General features: G+C 40.2%; 1 protein-coding gene across 1 annotated transcript in view; it reads right to left on the bottom strand.

Annotated features, from left to right (window-relative positions):
- SRGAP3 (SLIT-ROBO Rho GTPase activating protein 3) overlaps positions 1–19,739 on the bottom strand; it is a 208,621-nt gene extending 188,882 nt beyond the window's left edge. Inside the window, exon 1 of the mRNA XM_088134308.1 lies at positions 19,027–19,739. Within this exon, the coding sequence (XP_087990434.1) occupies positions 19,027–19,093 (67 nt within the window). The 5' untranslated portion in view covers positions 19,094–19,739. The remainder of the gene's footprint in view (positions 1–19,026) is intronic.
- Positions 19,740–20,002: the final 263 nt, after the last annotated feature.

Here is a 20,002-nt window from a genome sequence, read left to right as displayed (position 1 = left end):
ACTCCATCTTGCTGGGATTCAATCTAAGCTTGCTTCTCCCCATCCAGACCTCAACAGCCTCCAGATACTGGGTCAGCACTTCTGCAGCATTTCCACTCTGGCTGGGGTGGAAATATCTAACCGGGTATCATCAGGATACTCACTCATGCCAGCAGATGTCCTCTCCAAGGGGATAAAAAGAGGGGGAGAGGACTAAGCACCCCTTAATAGAGTTTAAAGGCTCCACATCTCCCTCACCACCACCACCAACTGGAACTGACCATTCAGAATGAACTTCCTCAGAGCAGAATATTTCTGTCAAATCTAATCCAAATAAAGTACGGAAACCATTCTCTAGGGTAAGTCCATGGTTTAACAGGCAAATATTTCCAAAATATAAATTGAGCCATCTGGAATTAGGGCGCATCATACATATTGGAAAAAAAAAAGTAATAAATATGTTCCATGTATCAGCTTTACATTCAAATTTGCACTAAGAATGAAATTCCAGTTCTTTCTTGCTCCATAGGTTGATTGTGTCCCATCCTATCCACCTTGTTATTCAACACAGATAATTTCTAGAAAGTTGGTCTACAGCATATACCACTTACTGCAGCATTACTTTTCAGCCACTTTTGTACATATCTGTAATCTGTTCGGTTCCTCTTTGAAACAGTCCAATGAATTACCTGAAGTCTATTGGAGAGATTACTGCATAGTTTTCCAAGGTAAAACTGGAGACACCATAGATGCTAAAATAATCTGTAGCCAGATTTGAAAAATCCCTAGTTTAGATGCAGTGGCAAACATTAAAGCCAGCACCCTATGGGTAGGCTGAGGACCACATAATTCAATAAATGGTAAAACACCCTGAAACTGAAAACTGAGTCAAAGCTTTTAAAAATGTGTTGTTGTTAGGAATACTAGTGTATTCCTAATCAACAAGCCAATTTGAGGAAAACACTCACTTGACGAGGGATGTGCAAAATGTTTCCAGCTCAGAAGAGCTGTTTCAAGTATTCTGATCTTGAAGCAAAAAGTTCCAATAATTTGTTCTGAGGTTGGAAACAAACGCACTGTTTTGTTCCAACCTTGGAACAAAACATAGCCATTTTTATAATCCTAGTCATATAAAAAAGTTTGAAGCACAAAGTTTTAATCTCAAAACAGGCCATTTCTTGTGTTCTGACCTGGAAACAAAGTGAAACAGTGGTCTTCAAACATAACAAAGTCAAAATAAAACACTTAAATTGTTTCAAGTTTTGTTATAATAGAACTTAGTAAATAAAAACATTCTCATAGGTTATTTCAAGCGAGGTTGTTCTGTTCCAGGCTGAAAAACAAAACATGATTCCCATTTCATGCATACCCCCTAGAAAATTGGAGTTGAGCAGCTACAATAAATTTAAATAATAAATAATAAATAAAAGAGTTATCTGAGTTATCTGAGCTGTTCACCCCTATTATGCCATTTGCGACCTATATCATTTGTTAAATGACCTAGACATGCAATATGCATCAGACTTCTAACAGTAGGATTGTTTTGCCTGTCGGATGTTTCATAACTGACTTGTTCATATAAAAGTAGCCACCATTTAAAACAAACAAACAGCTATATGTACTACTCCTATGAAGAGTGCCAACATGGTTTAGTTTATTTCACTGACCAATTAACCACCTCCCAAACTGGCAAAGCCAGTCTCACATCCACTTCTTTGCACACAACCACACCTCAAGGTAGTGGCTCCTTACTGTAATTTTACATTATATTTAAAGCAGTTACTTTAAAGACAAGATCAAAGTTGCCGGTACTTAATCCTTCAAAATTCAGATACTCTTCAAAGCAACAGGCGCTATTTCAGCTTGACTTGAAAAGCTTTTTAATCATAGGAGCCAGCAAAATACTTTATGTGGTGAACTAAGCTTCTGTCTTCAAGTTGTGTTCATTAGCTTTACCTTGATATAACGACAATATCAGTGAAAACAGAGTTTCATTAGTTTCAGGAAATAAACAGTCTCTGCATGAACCAGAAGGTCACCCTGGAGTTTCCCTTTCGGGCAGCCTTCATCAGATCCAACACTCAATTAAAAAGAACACAGATAAAACAGCTTATGGAGCTGTTCATCCAACCTTGAATTATTGTGGACAGGACTGTTCCGAAGTGGCAGAAAATATCCATATATTGGGGGAAAGAAAAGGAAAGGAGGTCCTTCCTGTTAGTGCTATCTTGTTTGCTGTTTTACTTCAAGAGTTAGAATTTTAGCAAGCCTGAGACAATCATAAGCCCAGTATCGCATCTAATTTTATTCACTTGATATACAGCCAGTTGGGGTAGTGGTTAAGGCCCCAAGCTAGAAACTGGGAGACCGTGAGTTGTAGTTCCACCTAGGCACAAAGCCAGCTGGGTGACCCTAGGCCAGTCACTCTCTCTCAGCCCTCAGAAGGAGGCAATGGCAAACCACTTCCAAAAAACCTTGTCAAGAACACTGCAAGGACTAGTCCAGGCAGTCACCAGGAGTTAAAAAGTGACTTGAAGGCACACATACACATACACACACACACAAAAGGATATCACAATGGATTTCATGATGGATTTCAGTTCCGCTCCCTTCCATTATGGGTATACATTTTGTTTGAGAGGGAAGTGTTCAGACTTCTGTTGATGCCTCTAAGATATTCTGATGTTGTAACAGATGCAGGCCTTTTAAACCATCTTAACTTGGAACCATAATGAGATTCCATGTAGAGAAAAACCCAGCAAAATTATTTTAGAAAAAAGAATACACGGTGCTACTTCCCACAACTGTAACTGTCACCCATATCAGCCAAAAAAAGTATGTGTACAAATGTTACCAAGACTAGTACACTACTCCTTTTACCAAGAATTGGGCAAGTGCACTACTCCTTTTACCAAGGAATGAGCCCATGTTTAAGATGTGTGACAGTGGCTTCTCTTTACTGACAACAGATAAACTAATTATGAGCTACCTTTGAGAAAATAGTCAGGAAAAAGTTCAGAACTGATTGGGCTTTTCAAAGCAGTAAGATTTTGTTTTCAAATTCCCTTTGATTGAAACTTTATTTACATGGTAAAAAGACTTACCACATAAGCAAAAGAAAAAAATAATTAAATACAGATAGTCCCCAGCTTAAGAACAAGTTCTATTCCCAAGGTCTGTCCTGAAGTCGAATTTGTATGTAAGCTGGAACAGTATTATTGTATAATACTGTATAAGTAGTATTTTATAATTAACTCAAACCATTATGCATTTAACTTGAATCACTGTGTATTTAACTTGAATTTTGTTACAATAGACACTGTTCTTAAGTATGGGTCATCTGTAAACCAGACATTCTTAACCTGGGGACTACCTGTACTCAATATACTCTATTACAGGGAAATATCTAAGTCAAGATCTCCACTCTTGTTGAGTACTTTCAATACTGGGGTGCAATGGTCCCTTAAAAGGATGCTGCAGTTTAGTCATTACTAATTTTAAACCCAGTGGACTTCTACTGTGATTTTCTCAGTCTCTATATCCTCCAACTATGCATACATATATACAAGGCCTGGATTAACAGTTAGGAATTATATCTTTCCCCATAGGTTCTTCTAATCCTAAACTATCTAAGGGCTAATCCTTAATTACAGGGAGGTTTGACTTTCAATAAACCATGGACATGATCAAGAAACCTAAGGAAGAAATACTGGCACTTTTGAACTAATCTCCCTTTATTTTAGGTGTCAGATCAGAGATACTTTTCTTTTTTTACTTAGTTCTTAAATAAATTTGTCAAGAACAAATTCAGATATGAAAAAGTTTATCAAGGCATGTGAATAACTGTTCCGCTATCTTTAAGAATCCAAACACTTATTTTTCAGAAGTAGGCCTCTCCCAAAACAGTGGTGTCATATTTCTCTACCAACATTTAATCTGTTATATTTACACAAAAGATGTACGCACACAATCAAATTTTCCATCCAAGTCTGTAAACAGTATGTACTATGTAACTGTTCTTTCTTCCCCATTCTCAAAATCTCTAGAAAACAGACATTGCAGGGCTCAATCAAATTATCAGGACATATCCACTGGCTTCACCCTATTTGTTTATCCTCATTCCTTCCTCATCTTCTCAGCAGAAAATGCTCTATTGTGAGACCAGAGTTTCTGGTACAGTACAGTAATTAAGAGCTTTTCCTTGCAGCATGTGTAAAAAGACCAAATCACAAGCCACCTTCTCTTTGACTTTTTGCTACTTTTAAACTATACACACATAATAGCCAGAATCCACTCGTCTAGAACTTTAAAGCCCCATTCTCACAAATTCATTCTTCATCACTTCAAGTGACAGGAAGATCATATTTATGATATACAAACCTCAAACTATAGAAAGGGGGGAGATCTAAAGCTTGAAGAAGCTAAGAAATAAACCCAAAGGCACAATGTTATTCCACTCTAACACTAGGTAGTAAAACAAGAAATGCAGGGGATTGGGATCAAAAGAGAGGCTAGTTCTGTTTTATGAAGTAAATAATACCCAATGAAACAGGAGAGGGAAGAACAACTGGTTTGCTAGATTAAAGTAAACAATGTATTTTTGTTTTTGACCATTTTGCAGTATGTGACCACATCCCCTCCACTAAGGAATAGAGCCTTCAATGATGTAAAAATCCAGAATTCTTGTTTTTCAAAAAAACTAAAAATGCATGAATGTTTAAATAGCACACTGAAAAGCAGCAATTACATTTTTTATTCAAGAAAGGAGGGAAGTGGTTTAGGAAAAAGTTGGCTTTACTCAAAGCAGAGAACGTATTTTTTCCTTACAATTAAAGGTACAGGGAAAGGTATGGAAACATCTTTCATATTTAGAAGATACCAAAGTTCCACTTCCCTAGAGGTGCACCTCCTTCTCAACAAAAGAAGCCAGGAGAAGTCTTAGAGGAGGACCAAGCTGACAATCCCTCAGATTAAAGATATGAACCTTATCTTCAAGTGAATGCACCAAACCATAAAGCCTGGTTTCCAAACCACAATGGCTGGGTTCATACAACACACTAAGCTAAAACCAAATGAACCACATCACTTACCACAATGTAAGAACCCATATTTAGACAGCCTTGGCACCTAACACAGGAAGTTATGTATGATTGGAATGGAACAGAATGTGTCTATTGCAGCAATGAGAAATCTGAAACACTTTAACTCCACCCGCTTGATATCATTACTCTGTCACCAAGGCCTTCAGCCTCTTTAGAAATGGTGTGCAGAGCCTAGCTACAAACAGATTGTCCATCCCTGGTTTAATCCATAACATCTTTTTTCCACTCTGCTGATGTTTTTGAGCTTAGATAAATTATTTTATTGTTGAATGAGTTAGGCAAATATGCATGCACTAATACAACACAGTTTGCTCCTAGAGTTCAGTCTTGCATATAAACAAACACATTTTCAGTTGGTTTGTGCACAATGCCAGCTGCGATATCCAAAGCCTTCCAACTGCTGAGTGAAAAAAAGCCAATTTCTAGACCATTTTAATTTCTATCTAGTCATCCGCTAACCCAAAGATTAATATAAAAGGATTCTGATAGGCAGCATTTCAAAGAACCTGCTGACTTAGTTGAACTCCCCTGGCTGTCATGCAAAAATTGTTCTGTATGTTGGCTTAACAGGAAGCACCTATGATAGATTTGATGTGTTTCCATTAGAGGGATCAATTAATCTTTATTATGGATGGTAAAATTGCACCTTGGCTCATAGCCTCCTAGTTGGTTTTTTTTTTTTTTTATACCAAGCTTCCTTCATTTGTTTGCCAATATTCTCATACATACTATATTGTGTTTATATCAAACACATGAAAGCCTGGGTATGATAACACACATATCAACAGGGGGAAAACTATCATTTAATAATAGTTTTAGCAAATGCATCTAAAGATTCAGGATTATAGCTTCTCACTGAAATGTAGATTACACAAGAGGACAAAGTGTGTGTTCTTCAGCTCCAGTGCTAGCTACCGTTACTGCTTAAGCTATAGTTCTACCTGTAAATAAAATATTAGCCAATCCATGAAGTCAGAGACATCTGGAGACCTACAAGATGATAAAAAGTCCTATAATAAAGAACCATATTCAAACCAGAGATCTAAAGAAAAACCATGCACACAAACACCAGAATCTTTTTTAAAAATGTGTTTATTTTTAAAGGCAAAACAATTACCATTTCCCCACATAGCTCAAATAATTTTTTAGGCAAGATGATTTCTTAAAACAGCACAAGATTTTCTACAGCGATATGAGATATAAATCTAACAAGCAAGAAAAAATATTCCATCAGGAGGTCATCATTTGGAAGAATATCCTGCACTTTTTAAATTGGATTTTATTATGCTTAACTAAAAAAGAAGTACTTCAATGCCAAACAGCCTTAAAACTGATAAGCACAGCAATAAAAAGGAAAAAGAAAGAATAGACAGTCTGGAAATAAAGTTATAAACAGAACTACAAAAACATTCACCATATTGCTGCTCTTCTTCCTTGTGCTTTGCTGAAAAAAGACTAATTCAAATGTTGACAAACAAAACATATCAACAGTTCATTGCAAATGGGGTGCTTTCTCCTTCCAATGTTATGTAATGATTCTTTGAATCAACTACCATACTCAAAAAATCCACAATTCTTGACACCTGAAGTCAGATAAAATATCCTGAACTTAAACAGTCTCTAGAGAAAGGAGAGTAAATCTTAAGAAAAGAACTTCTGAGGATTGGCCCATACATAAAACATACTCATCCTATTTTCTACATCATTCCGTTTCTTCACCCATTGTTCAGATGAGGCTTGCTTCCCACAACTCAATGGTTTCTTCTCTTGCTTGATTTCCATTGCACTCAGTGAATCCATGTAGAACAACTGAGAAGCAGGGAAAACTGAATCAGCTGTGCAACAGGGGAAAACTGAAGAAGAGAAAGTGAGATTCCCCCACAGACCCAATCTCCCTTCCCTCTCCCATAATCACAGCTCAGTAAACTGCTAAGAACTGGAAAAAACTGGGCTGTAGGAGTCAAGACAAGTGGAGTGGAGTGGTGCTTGAAAAGGGGGCATGGAAAGCTGTAGCATCTCCACCCCTACTCTAAAAGTTGAAAAATCAGATTCAGATTAGAAAATGTACTTAAGATTTATTCATGTATTGATTATGTGAGTATGTATTTATTGAATAATGAATGGTACTCAGAAAGTAATTGACAACCAATATTCAGTGTCCGGCACAGGGATGATTCATGCATGGCAAACTGAACTGTTCCTTCTGGATGTTCTGCAGATTAGGCAATCCCATCCGAATACATCAAGGCAACCTGTAATTTGGTTTTAGCTAAATAGGTAGAATCAGAGTAAAAGTACACAGGATTGCGCCTTAAACAAAAGTTATTTGGGTGTGATAGTAGTCCACACTTCTTTGTTGAGAAAAGAAGAAAAGGGGTGGGAAGAGAAGGCAACTGTAGTTTTGATCCAAGGAAGAATTAATCTCTCAGGCAGAACAGGACTATCACTCTTTCATTAGTAGATGGATTAATCCTCCTCCAGCCCATTACCAGCCACCCATGTCATGTGCAAGACAAGCAGAGCAGGATAATTCACACACTGTAATGACTGATTAGTTGCATGTGAAGATTGATGTCCAAGGCTAAATAGCTATGTGCTATTTCTTGAACAGCCTTACTGTTTCTTTGCTCAAAATACATTGAGTTACCTAGACTTAAACCAGCCCTCCCCAGTCTGGGGTCTTCCAGATTTCTTGGATTATTCCAAAACATTCCAAATATATATTACGGGAGTTGTGGTCCTGATACATCTGGAGAGCACCAGATGGGAAAGATGGCACAAATCCATGCTCCTACCCTCCATTCAACAACAGTTCCTTGACTACGATATCCTGATTATGACAAAAGCAGAAAGATTTGATTCTGAATTATTATTCAGAATTGTTATTATCCTGAATGTGTTCTCAGTGCATATTCTGGGAAAGACTCACCCTGTCTATCAATTTGTTTTAAAACATCTTCATTATTGTTACACTAGCTCAGTTACAGTATATTCAGTTTATATATCACCTATCTGAACAGAGATTCCAACTCTCAATTTTATCGGCTCACAGTTGTTATTCCAACATCCCAATTTCTTTTTCAAATATCTCATAACATGATTCTGTCTCAGCCACTCTCCCACCATTTCAGTTTGGTTTATATGAGGTACATCTATGCCTTTTAAATCCTTGTAACTCACACATTATGGGGTGCTGATTCCTTACGTCCAAGGGGGCCAGGATAGGGAAAGACTATGGAATTCAGTGGGTGATTTGGGGCTAATCCCTCTCTCAGCTCAAGGAATTTCACATAGCAACTGTTCTAAGGATAAAATGGGGAGTGAAACACTTCTGCACAAGCTGTTGGGAAAAAAAAGAGAAATAGAAATGAATAAAATAAGCAAATATGTTTAGCCATTTCAACATTAACAATATTTCTCCATATCATATAGCCGTGTTCAGGGCTTTCACTTGTATCCTTGCAACAGAATAAAATGCACTTCTTGACCATCCAACATCTATATCATTATTTACATCACACTTCAAGAATCAGTACAAAACAGTAGTAACTACTAGATTATTATAAACAACTGAAATTACCTGGCAACCCACTGAGGATTTTATTCTCCTCATTCCTTCTGTTAATTGGCTGATTGTAGATTATTTCATTATTAGGCTACATCCTGCTTATTATTTAAATATACAGGGTTCACTGCTTATCAAAAACGGTTAGTGTCCTCTTAAATGAATGGGTAAAATCAAGAATATCCCTACACCATTCTAAAGGGGTTAAATTAACCATTTCTCTAAGACTTATAAACCAGAGCAATGAATTATGGAATACAAAAAGACTAATTTGCTCCCAATCCCATCTCATCCAGAGATGGATGAGCCAGCTTGCAGCAGCAACTCAGTTGTACAACCCACAACTCGATCTGCATATATATATATATAAAGATACACTGAGGTTCACATCCCAGACTCTCAGAAAATCTCAAGGCTGGTATAATCCTCTGCCCAAGATCCTGGAAAGCCAGAACTCAGACGTACAAGGCTGAGATAAATGGATTACTGGTGCACTTAACAGTACAGCACAGGCAGTTTGCGGTTACCACAATTCCTAGGATGATAAGCAAGCATGAACTTACTCAGACACCAGACATGGCTTCAATAATCATCTCAAAGATTTTGTAGTGAAAGCCATTTCCAAACGCAGCTACAAATCACAAGCTACATTCAAACAACATATGCTATGCCTTGCTGAGTCCTGGTTCATTGTTTAAGCCACATCTGACTGGGTTCACACAGCATATTAAATCATAAACCTTCACTGACAAATTATAATGCCTGGGTTCAGAGAAGATACTAAGCCAAAATCAAGCAAACCACAGTATGCCTTAGCACCATCAGGTTTTCAAATGGATCAACAGCACTTTGCTTTTCAGTACTGAAATCTGATTTTTGATTTTTCTAAACTAATGCAGTTAAGGAAAAATACATTTTGATTTTCTCCTGTCAATCAACCTGTCATCACCCTGAATGATACAAACTGTATATGTTTAATACCTTTGCCTTATCCTTCTACATTCATCATGTAGTTGCACATGGGAAGAAACATACAATTTTCGGAAATCAAGTTACGCTTCTAGAGACCAGAGTCAATCCAAGCAAATTATGATAATAATGACCAGTTAGCTAGCATACTCACTTCTCCAACCTACCTCCTGTTCTCTCTCTCTCATATTCATATATACATAGGCTGTGCAATGATCCGGATTTGAAAGGGAAGCAGTGATACATACATGACACCTATTGCTATCTCCTTAAACCAAAAGTATATTTTCTTGGGATCATGCAGCAACAGCAGCATAAAAAATAATATTTGAAACCAGAGCTCAGTACAGCTTCATATAAATTAAAGATTAATTTCTCCAATCCACATACCATACGTTTGGTCTATCATTTTCTTTATGCTCACTTGGAAAAAGACTTCCGTAAAATCCCTCAGAAAGGATATTTCACATCTATTCCTTTTTATGTTTAGGATCTAATTCTGCATAGCGGTCGTTTTCAGTATAGCATCTAATGGTTATTGTACAACTTTATTCAGCTCCACATATGTTCCCAACACAAACAGATCAGAAAGCTGCCAATTAATATCACCAATATTTGTCACAACCATGTTAAATGTCTCCAAGACTTTCACCATAGACTGCTACGTTGGCTGTTACCCATTTTGTAAGACGTTCTAAAGACCTCTCATTTTGACTGTGAGATTAAATACCACTATTCAATATTGCCATTACTTCATGGCAATAGAAACAATATGTACAGTGGTGCTTAAAACTTTGTGAACCCTTTTGAATTTTCAATATTTCTGCATAAATATGACCTAAAACATACAAACTCAAACAAAACAGTCAATGGGAACAAGTGAGCCATCACTTTGCCTTCCATGTTGTCTGGACTGATTGTAATTTCCATTCAGCACAGACAGGAATTTGAAACTGATTATAAGTTTTGATTTCAATTTCCATCTCACATGAACCAAGCTATAGGAAGGAATGCCTATTCTATAGTTGTGCATTGGTGATGCACATGTATCATCTGACAGCCACAGAACATACGACTCTCACTTTTTCCTTTGTGTGACAGTTCCAAGTCTTACAAAGAAATTCAACGCAACCCTTTTATTTCTCACAGACACAAGCAAATATTTTCGCATACACAAGCAACCGAAGCAATGTTGTTATGCAATATCATCACAGTGAATATCTCAGCTCAGCTACTTGTTAAACAGCAGCCAATAGGATAAACTAAATATGTAGAAACTTATATAGGTAGTCCTTGTTTAGTGACCACAACTGGGACCGGCAACTTGGTCACTAAGTAAAATCACAACTGTGCTTATGATCTTACTTCAGCTTTCCTTTGCTATACAGACCTGCAAAGGTCATAAATGCAAGAATTGGCCATAAAAGTACTTTTTCATCACCATAGTAACTGCGAATGGTTGCTAAACAAGGCAGTCCCTAAACGAGGACTACTTGTTATGTAATGTTGTCCTACATCACAATAAGACATAATATCTTATGTATTATGCAAGCCCATACATGATTAAAACAAATCACTGCTTCACACAAATATGAACCCATGCATTCCGTATGCCATTTTGGCACCAAATAGAACTGATCTTCCTGGTTTTAGAAGACTGGTTGTATCATATGCCGTATTCTCACATGATCTTCTTTCAGACTCTGTTGACTTCATCTTCCAACCCTTACCTCCAATTTGGACTAAACATCTGCCTTCTGAAAAGAACTGTAATAGACCCAAATGTGTAGATTTGAATACAGCTTACCTCTGATCACTGATGGTCCACACAGCCCTTACTTTGCTATTTCCTAATTAAACTTTTTTTCCTGAGCTCAGACAAAAATCCCTTGAGATCTGAGATACAGGAAATTGATTTATATTAGATTATCACTTGTTTATAAGTTTGGCTGAATCCAAAGCAAAGCATCTGATTACATGTATGCTGGAAGACAAATGAATAAATGCAAAATATGCCCTTTCAAGAAATAACAATTAAAGCTTCCCTCCACAAGTGTTCCTGTATTTTACACTGGAATTATCAGCAACACTATAATTTGGGAGCAAAGTTTTGTAACTCCACAAGCTAGAAACATTACATAACTATTACTTTAATTATTTCCCCTCCTGATGTTTAGTTTCACCTTTAAAAGAAAAAAATTTACACTCGTCAGCACTGAAAACAACTAATTAACTTTTTTACTATCTCAAAGTCACAGGAAAGCATTTGATCATCTCATTTAATCTATTGTATATTAAGCCTGGACCCCTTCTACAACCTCCAAGAAATAAGCATATCTTCCCAGTTACCATCACTCCAAAATGCAGAACAAACAAGGTGCCCATGTCTGGGGTGCATATACGGGAGAAAGAAACTCAGCCAGTTTAGCTCCCCTTTCACCACTGGAAAAGCATCCATGTAGGACGTTTCCCATCTACCAAATATACTATGAAAGACCCAATTCACATAGCAAAGTGCACATCATGCACCAGGGAGTTGGAAGACAAACAAGTAGTGCTTGCTTAACAACCATTCATTCAACAACCGTTCAAAGTTATGACAGCACTGAATGAATGGCATTTATGACAGGTCCTTGAAGTTATGGACATTGCAGTGACTCTATGGTGACATCATCAAAATTCAGGGGCTTGGCAGGCCATCCACATTTATGACTGCAGGATACACTTCAAGACTCCACACCCACCTATCTCCTCCATTTCTGCCCTTTTGGCCATCCTGCCCTCTGCCACCCTGCCCTTTGCACTGAGCCCCACCACCCCTAGCTGACTTTCGCCTACCTGTTATTCCTCCTGCTAGCCCTTCACAAGGCAGCTGCTGGCCTCACAAGGCCTCAGGGAGGGTACGTGCAGCCAGCAACTGCCTCACAAAGAGCCAGGCCCAGCACACCTTGGCAGTAGCGGGAGGAAGAAGAGGCAAAGGTCAGCTGGGGGTGGCAAGGATGACGGAGTGCAGGGCAGCCAAAAGGGCAGAGATGGGGGGAAATAGGCAGGGGAGTTGAAGAGGAGGCAAGTGCAGCAGGGCAGGCATGTACAGCATGAGGTCCTGGCCTAATGACTGCAACCAGGACTACTGAAATTGCTGTCATTAAGCGGTGCAGTCATGTGATATTTCACCTAATGACCACATCGCTTAGCAACAGAAATTCCAGTCCCAATTAGGGTCATTAAGCAAGGACTACCTGTATTCCCTTTTGGACATAGATCATGCAGCAAATGTTGTTTCCTAGTAAGGCTGGGTTTATGAATGCCCCAGAATGCCAATGTCATAAAGCAACAATAATGCCTAGATGAGTGCAAATCTTCCATAATCACATCTATCTTAGCAATTCTACCAGAAAATTATTTAGAAGAGACTATTATCTCAAACACAAAGGTCTTACAACTGTCACATATTAATGAATTCTTACACAAATTGCACCTTTATTTAAGAATCAGGGCTTCCTTAATATAGCCTAGAATGTACATGCATACAGACAGCAATATATACTTAAGTGGGATCACATGTTCCACTCTTAGATGATGTTAATTTTTGTATCTTTCAGGTGTGAATGTTATCACTTACAGAAAGTCAAGACCCATTTATCTATTTACAAATGGATTTGTCTATTTGCTACCAGAACCACAATCTAAGGTGATTTTGTGTGAAACAGCAATTCACAGGTAGAATTTCTGTAACCAAAGCAAAGGGAAGGCAACGCACTTCTTGACTACTGATGCCTTCACTCAAATATTTCTTTATCAAGTATGAACTAAGCTTTGCTTAATCACAGAGTGTTGTCTGGTGGCATCATCATCATCAAACTTCTATACCGCCTAACTCTCAATGACCCCGGGAAGCTCACAACAATCAAAGACATTACAATAAAATCAATCTAAAGATAAAAGATGGCAAATGCACTGAAGTGAGGGGTCCCAATCTCCCTCACCAAAGACCTGCCAAGAAAAGTCTTTACAGCTCTTCTAAACAACAGCAGAGTGGGGGCCATCCAGATCTTGGGGGTGCTGCTACAGAGAAAGCAGCATGAGATCCTGAGACATGACATTTTTTAATCAAAGGAACTGGGAGCACACCAATCCTGCAGGATCAAATCAGCTGGGCAAATGTTATGGGAGACAGGAAGTCCCTCAACAAGCAGGCCCTATGCCATGTAGGCATTTATAAGTAATAGCCAACACCTTGACTAGCACCCAGAAGCAAACCAGTGCAGCTTGTGAAGCAGAGGTGTTACATGGGCATACTGAGTTATGCACAATACAGCTCGCTCCACCGCATTCTGGACCAGTTGAAGCTTCTGGGTGGTCTTCAAGGGCAGCCCCACATACTACATTGCAGTAGTCAAGCCACAAGGTGACTAGGTCATGAGTCTGAAGGGCCCCTGATTTAGGAAAGACCACAATTGGTGCACCAGATGGAGTTGTGCAAAGGTCTTTCTAGTCACACTAACACCTGCTCTTCAAGCAGGAGCTGCAAGTTCAGGAAGACTCCCAGATTACATACCAACCTTAAAGGGAGAAGTGCTATCCCATTCAAGGTTCAAGTTAGAATATCTCCAGATCTGGGTGGTCCAAACACCTACAGCCACTCAGTCTTGGTAGAATTGAGACAAGATGGTTCCTCCCCATCCAAACCCACACAGTTGTCAAGGCACTGGGACAGAACCTTGACAGCCTCACTTGGCTGGGCCAGGATTTAAAGTTCTAACTGGGTACCATGAGCATACTGATGATACCAAACCCCAAACCAGCAGATGACCTCACTCAGTGGTTTCATGTAGATGTTGAAAATGAAGGGAGAAAGAGTAGAACACCGCAGCATCCCATACAGGAAAGGCTTAGGGAGCCATCTTTCCCCCACAACCAACACTGATCGGAACCAGCCCTGGAGAAAGGAACAGAACCACCATAAAATGGTGGCCCCAATCCCCAACCCACAGAGCCAGCTCAGAAGGATACCATGGTTGATGTTATCGAAAGTTCAAGGAGCACAAGGATGGATGCATCACCATCATCCTGGCTCCACCACAGGTCATCAACAAGCACAACCAAAGCTGTCCCAGTACTAAATCCCAGCCTAAAGCTGACTGAAGTGCCTCTAGATAAGCCATTTCCTCCAGTATTCTCATCAGCTGCAGACTGACTACCTTCTCAACAACCTTCCTCAAAAAGGAAAGGTTGGAGCCTGGTCAATAGTTGTCAAAATCCACTGGGTCCAAGGACAGCCTCTTGAGGAGGGGGCGTACTACCTCCTCACCCAGAAAGGCTGACACCATGGCATGGACCCACCCACAGGTCACCTCCTTGACCACTTTTACGATCCAGGAGGGCCCCAGATCCCTTATCCCTTATCATAGGGAATGATTACATTATATCATCCCAAAACTTTACTATCCAGATTGCCATTTTTCATGGCCTAAAGTTTCTAGGTTCTTCCCTCTTAAATCCATAAGAAGAGAAGGTGGGGAGAATGAGAAAGTATTCACAGATTCTCTGTTAATCAGATGAAAAGTCACTTTGGCGTCTCAACATCCTAAAATTTGATAATCCAGTCTATTATTGGGTTAGTGGCCTTTATATGCTTTTATAGTCTCTTCCCTGTTGTACTTAATGTACTTTATTGTTTTTACAATTTTAATATTTTAAGTAGCTGTGTAATCTACCAGAGAACTGAAATTATTAAGTAGATCAGAAATAAATAACCAGGCACAATTCAAAGAAATATGGGCAGGTCAAGCAGCTACAAATCAGAGTACAACCTGACTAGGATTCACTGTCTTCACACGTACAACATTTCTTTGAAATAAAACTGATTTCTTTGCAATAAAATTTTAACAGAAAAGGTTTAAAAGATTAACAGAAAGTTACTGACTGGGGTTCACACATCTTGCTAATGTTGTTTGTTTAGCTTGGCTTAGAACTACATAAGAACAAAGCTATTGTGTGAAAACACTGTTGCAGTTCAGAAATGATAAGTGCATAATGCAAATTAAGGCCCTTATCTGGAGACAGCAAGGATAGCTACAAGCCAATTTGTTTCTCATTCTTTCTTGTCAACTGAAAAAGTAACATAAATACAATGAACCAACAGCTGCTGTCTATCCTGTTGTCTGGAGAACAAATGGAGAGAAGTTACATGTTGAGTGGTCAACATGAATGAATGATACAGGAGGTAGAGTTGCAGATATTTACATACAGACAGCACTCTAGATGTTATGCTGAAGATACAAATCATGCATCTCAACTGCCCAACCAGTACAACTTAATGTGTAAATTAAGTCCTCACCTTTCGAATGAGTTTCCACAACGGGCTAAGCCATAATTTATTTATTTATTATAATTGTATACCACCAATTCCATAATCCAACAATAAACAAGTAAAAACACAACCTACAACAAACATAACTAATAACAGTAAAAAAATAGAACCCCCTTGACATATACTGAACAACATCATCTATCAGAATAATTCCATTTTGGTTACCCTTCTAAAAATCATGCAGTTGGTTTGACTTTGACTAAATACAGTCTGTGAAGCCAACTATTGTGGCTTATAAACCATGATTAAAGGGACTGTATAAATATCACTCATATAGTTCACAGATAAGAAGAGGATGAATCAATTTGTGAAAGAAGCATAATTATCCTTCATAACCAAATTTTGGCTCAATTGTCTCAATAACTCCAGTTTAAATATTTTTCCTTTTAAATTTACACAATTTTTAGATTCACACAATGGGAACAACTACTTACTTTGGTAGCAACAATAAAGGAAAATTAACATGCCTGCTAGAATTGCTCAGAAGTAGTTGTACATTCACACCCACATTGTCCTACTAAAAACATTCTGCAATTCTTTCCTCTCTGACAAACAACAGTAGAGAGATAGTATGTCATTTGGCTACTTCAATCGTAAAGCGCTATGATATAAAAATCGCCCAAATTATACACAATCAGATGATGTGTGGTGCAGAACAATCTGTATGACATCCATATCCCTGTTCAAAGCCAGCTATGAAAAGACTGAAAATCCAGAGCACAAAAACAGAGATCAAAGGTCAGCAGCCCTTCTCCAGTCTGGCATTTACTGTACTAATCCAAGTCACAGCCTAATACATTTAAAGCACCCAAAAGATGCTCAGGAAAAACTTACACTGATGCCAACTAAGCCTACATTCTACACTTTTAGTTCAGTGGTTTACTTAAAGTTAGGTGGACTTTCAGGCTGTGTTCTGCTGGTACAATATAAATTTGATAAGTCCCTCCTCTCAGAATTAAATATACAAATAGAAATAAAGTGGACCATAGAGGAGAGTAGAAGAGTATATAAACACATTTGTGGAAAGAACGCAGCAAGCTGCTGAGTAACTGCCTATGAAGCAACCACTAAGACCTGTTTTGACAGTGAGAGCAGATTAAGAAGTTTCCTGAAGGAACTACTACAAGATATCCAAGAACAATTACTAATGAAAATATGAGGTTGTTAGCTTTTGAAAATATAATCAGTCATACCTCATGCTGAAATCAAGAGGGAAGCTTCAACTGACACCAACAGATCCAGAATTACCTCCTGGTGCTTCCGGGAGTGAATGTACAACTGCATTCATTAGAGAGTCAGAAATCTATACTACAACCTAGCATAGCCTTCTCTAACCTGATGTCCTCCAGATGAATTGGGATTCTGATTCCAATAACTCTCAATCAGTGTGGCTGACTATATCAATAATGAACTACCACCCAGAGCACTCCAGACTGGAGAAAGCCAATCTAGTGCAAAGATAACCATTGTGTGTCCTTCAAAAGATCTGAAGTTCAGGAGTGAATTAGACCTTTAGATTTAACATCAAGTCTTCCAGGTTGCATGTGGAAGGTTCATGTACCATCTTGGTCAGTTCTGTGAGTGAGAGGTGAACTATAAACAGAAGCTTGCATGGCAGACTTTATCAGAACCTTACGTGCACATCACCGAATGCAAACATTCAGTCCTGAATGTTTTTGAAAAAAATTCTGAATTACTCGGATGAAAGTATGCACAGAGTTTTCCAAGGTATAGTTTTCCACATCAAGTAATATTCCTACACTAAGCATCAACCACTGGATTCTGAAGTAGGGTTGGGAGATCACTTTCCAAAACTCACCCCCATCTCCATCTAGAAATCTCTTTTGCATTAGCACTGCCCACTACCAACAGCCTAATATATGTGCATGCAAAACTAAACCCTCTCTGTTCTTTCAAAACTACTCCAGCAAAAATCTGTGAATTAGAAAAGCTTAACTGGATACCAGCACTTGTACTGTATTAATTCTACAACAAACACTCAAGTGCAAGATGTAGATTCAGCCCCATGCTTACATTTAAGCTACTAATGGGTCTCGACTAGGGAGAGGGAGCGAACATACAAGAAGTATTTCTTTTTTAAATGTTATCTTTAAAAAAAAAAAAAAAAGCAAAGCCAAACTAAGAAAGCAGTGTATCTTGTAGGTTTTCTGCTGTGCCAGGAGTGTTGCATAACAGGGAAAGGAAAAATGTGTCTATAATAGGTTATAGCCAACCTATTTAAGGCAAGCTTTCATCCAAGGAGGTATCATGGGTGCTGAAATTGGAATGCAGCCAGCTGGACTTGTTTCCCCAATATTCACCCCCTCTTTATGTCCTATAGCAGAGAATGCTCCCCTCAAAACCTCATCTAGGAACACTTCCATTCCCGGTGTTGTGTGACCTAAGAGCTAAAGACCACAAATTGGGGAGGGAAAGGCCACAGATTTTAAGAAGAAAATCTTAAAATCTTGACCGCCCATTCTGTTTGACACACACAACGTGCAGACCACACAGGCTCTCATCAGAGTGCTAGTCAATGTGTCAGCCCAGCCACTGCTTTCTGGAAGCAGCCTACCTATGGGAGATACCAAATTCACGCCTACGTCCCCAGCAGAGGCTGGATGCAAACCTGCCCTCCAGGCATATCTATGATGTACCGATGGATGCCCCGCCTGCCCTAAAACGGGCTTCCATCAAAAGAAGGCACCATTTATCAAGCTAGGCATCGGGAAGGAGAGCCCTCGCCGTCGAGAAGATCCGACCCGAGAGGGCCCCCCAAGCCACCATTCACACAACTGCAATGCAGCTTTTACTACCCTGCCCCCTCCGCGCGACACACCGCCCGACCTCTGGCTTCGGCAAGTCCGCTCCGATGACCCCTCCCCACCCCACCCCACCCCACCCCACCCCCGGTGCATTCCCACTGAGAGAACCGAGGCAGAATACGATTCCGAACAATGAAGGGGCCGAAGGAGGAGGGGAGGAAAATGGGATGGGGAAGGGGGAACGCTTCGGAAAAGGGGGGAAGCCAGACTTACCTTTCACTTGAGTTTCATATTCTGCTATAATCTCTTTGTCTTTCTTGAACTTTGCTTGAGATGACATCTTTGGACAGCTCTGCTCAGTCCGCGGGCGATCCTTGTGTTTGCTTCCTCGGCGCCGTCGCCCGCTCTTCCCTCCGATTCCCGAAGCGCTCTCCTTCCCTCCCCCCCCTCCTTTCCCGAGCTCGATCCGCTCAGGGAGAGAGAGCCGCGCAGCGAAGAGGAGAAGGGCAGCGTCTCCCGTCTCCCTCGGCCAGAAAACGTCCCGGCATTTGCCTTCAGCCAGCTGTAGCAAGGCAGGACCTGCTCGAAACGCTCGCGAACCGCTGGCGCTAAGAAGCGGGGTGAATGAAGGGGAGGAGCGAGGAGGGTGTGTCACCTGCACCCGAGTAGGCTTCGGGGGGGGCTAAAAAAGACGCCAATAAATAAATCAATAAATAAAGCCAAGCGCCGGAAGCCGCCCCGCGAAAAACCTTCAAGGAGAAGTAGAGGAAGCGAGGGGAAAGCCGAAGCTCCTCCTTCGTTAGCATGGAGGTAACGCCGCGGCAGGAGAAGCGGCGCCGGCAGCGCTTGGCCAGAAGGTCAGCGAGCCGCAAGAGCTCGCATTGCGCCGTCTTCCTCTGCCCGCCTCTCCCGGCGAACTTGGCCGGGCTGCCGGCGAGGCAGCGGCTCGGGGGAGCGGGGCTCGCGCACGGAGCTACCTTCTTCTGACGGCAGCCTTGAATTAAGTTCGCCCCACGTCACGCACCGAGCAAGCCCCGCCTTCCCCATTTTGCAACAACTGGCACATTGTAGCCTACAGGGCGTTTGAACGCACTACGAGGGAGGGAGGGCAGAGGCAGGGTTTGGCCGAGGCGGAAGGGAAGGTCCGCGGAAGCCTCTGGTCTTCGCGGCGCGCTCGAGGATGTTCCTTCTCTTTGCAGGTCGAATCCCGCGGCTCGAGAGGCTGGGGAAGCGGCGCGTCCGAGTGAAA

The sequence above is a fragment of the Python bivittatus genome, unplaced genomic scaffold, assembly GCF_059951505.1.
Source record: "Python bivittatus isolate LINGU-HERP-01145 unplaced genomic scaffold, Pbiv_v1 ctg000080_np1212, whole genome shotgun sequence".
Taxonomy (NCBI): domain Eukaryota; kingdom Metazoa; phylum Chordata; class Lepidosauria; order Squamata; family Pythonidae; genus Python; species Python bivittatus.
This window is presented reverse-complemented; position numbering and strand designations above follow the sequence as displayed.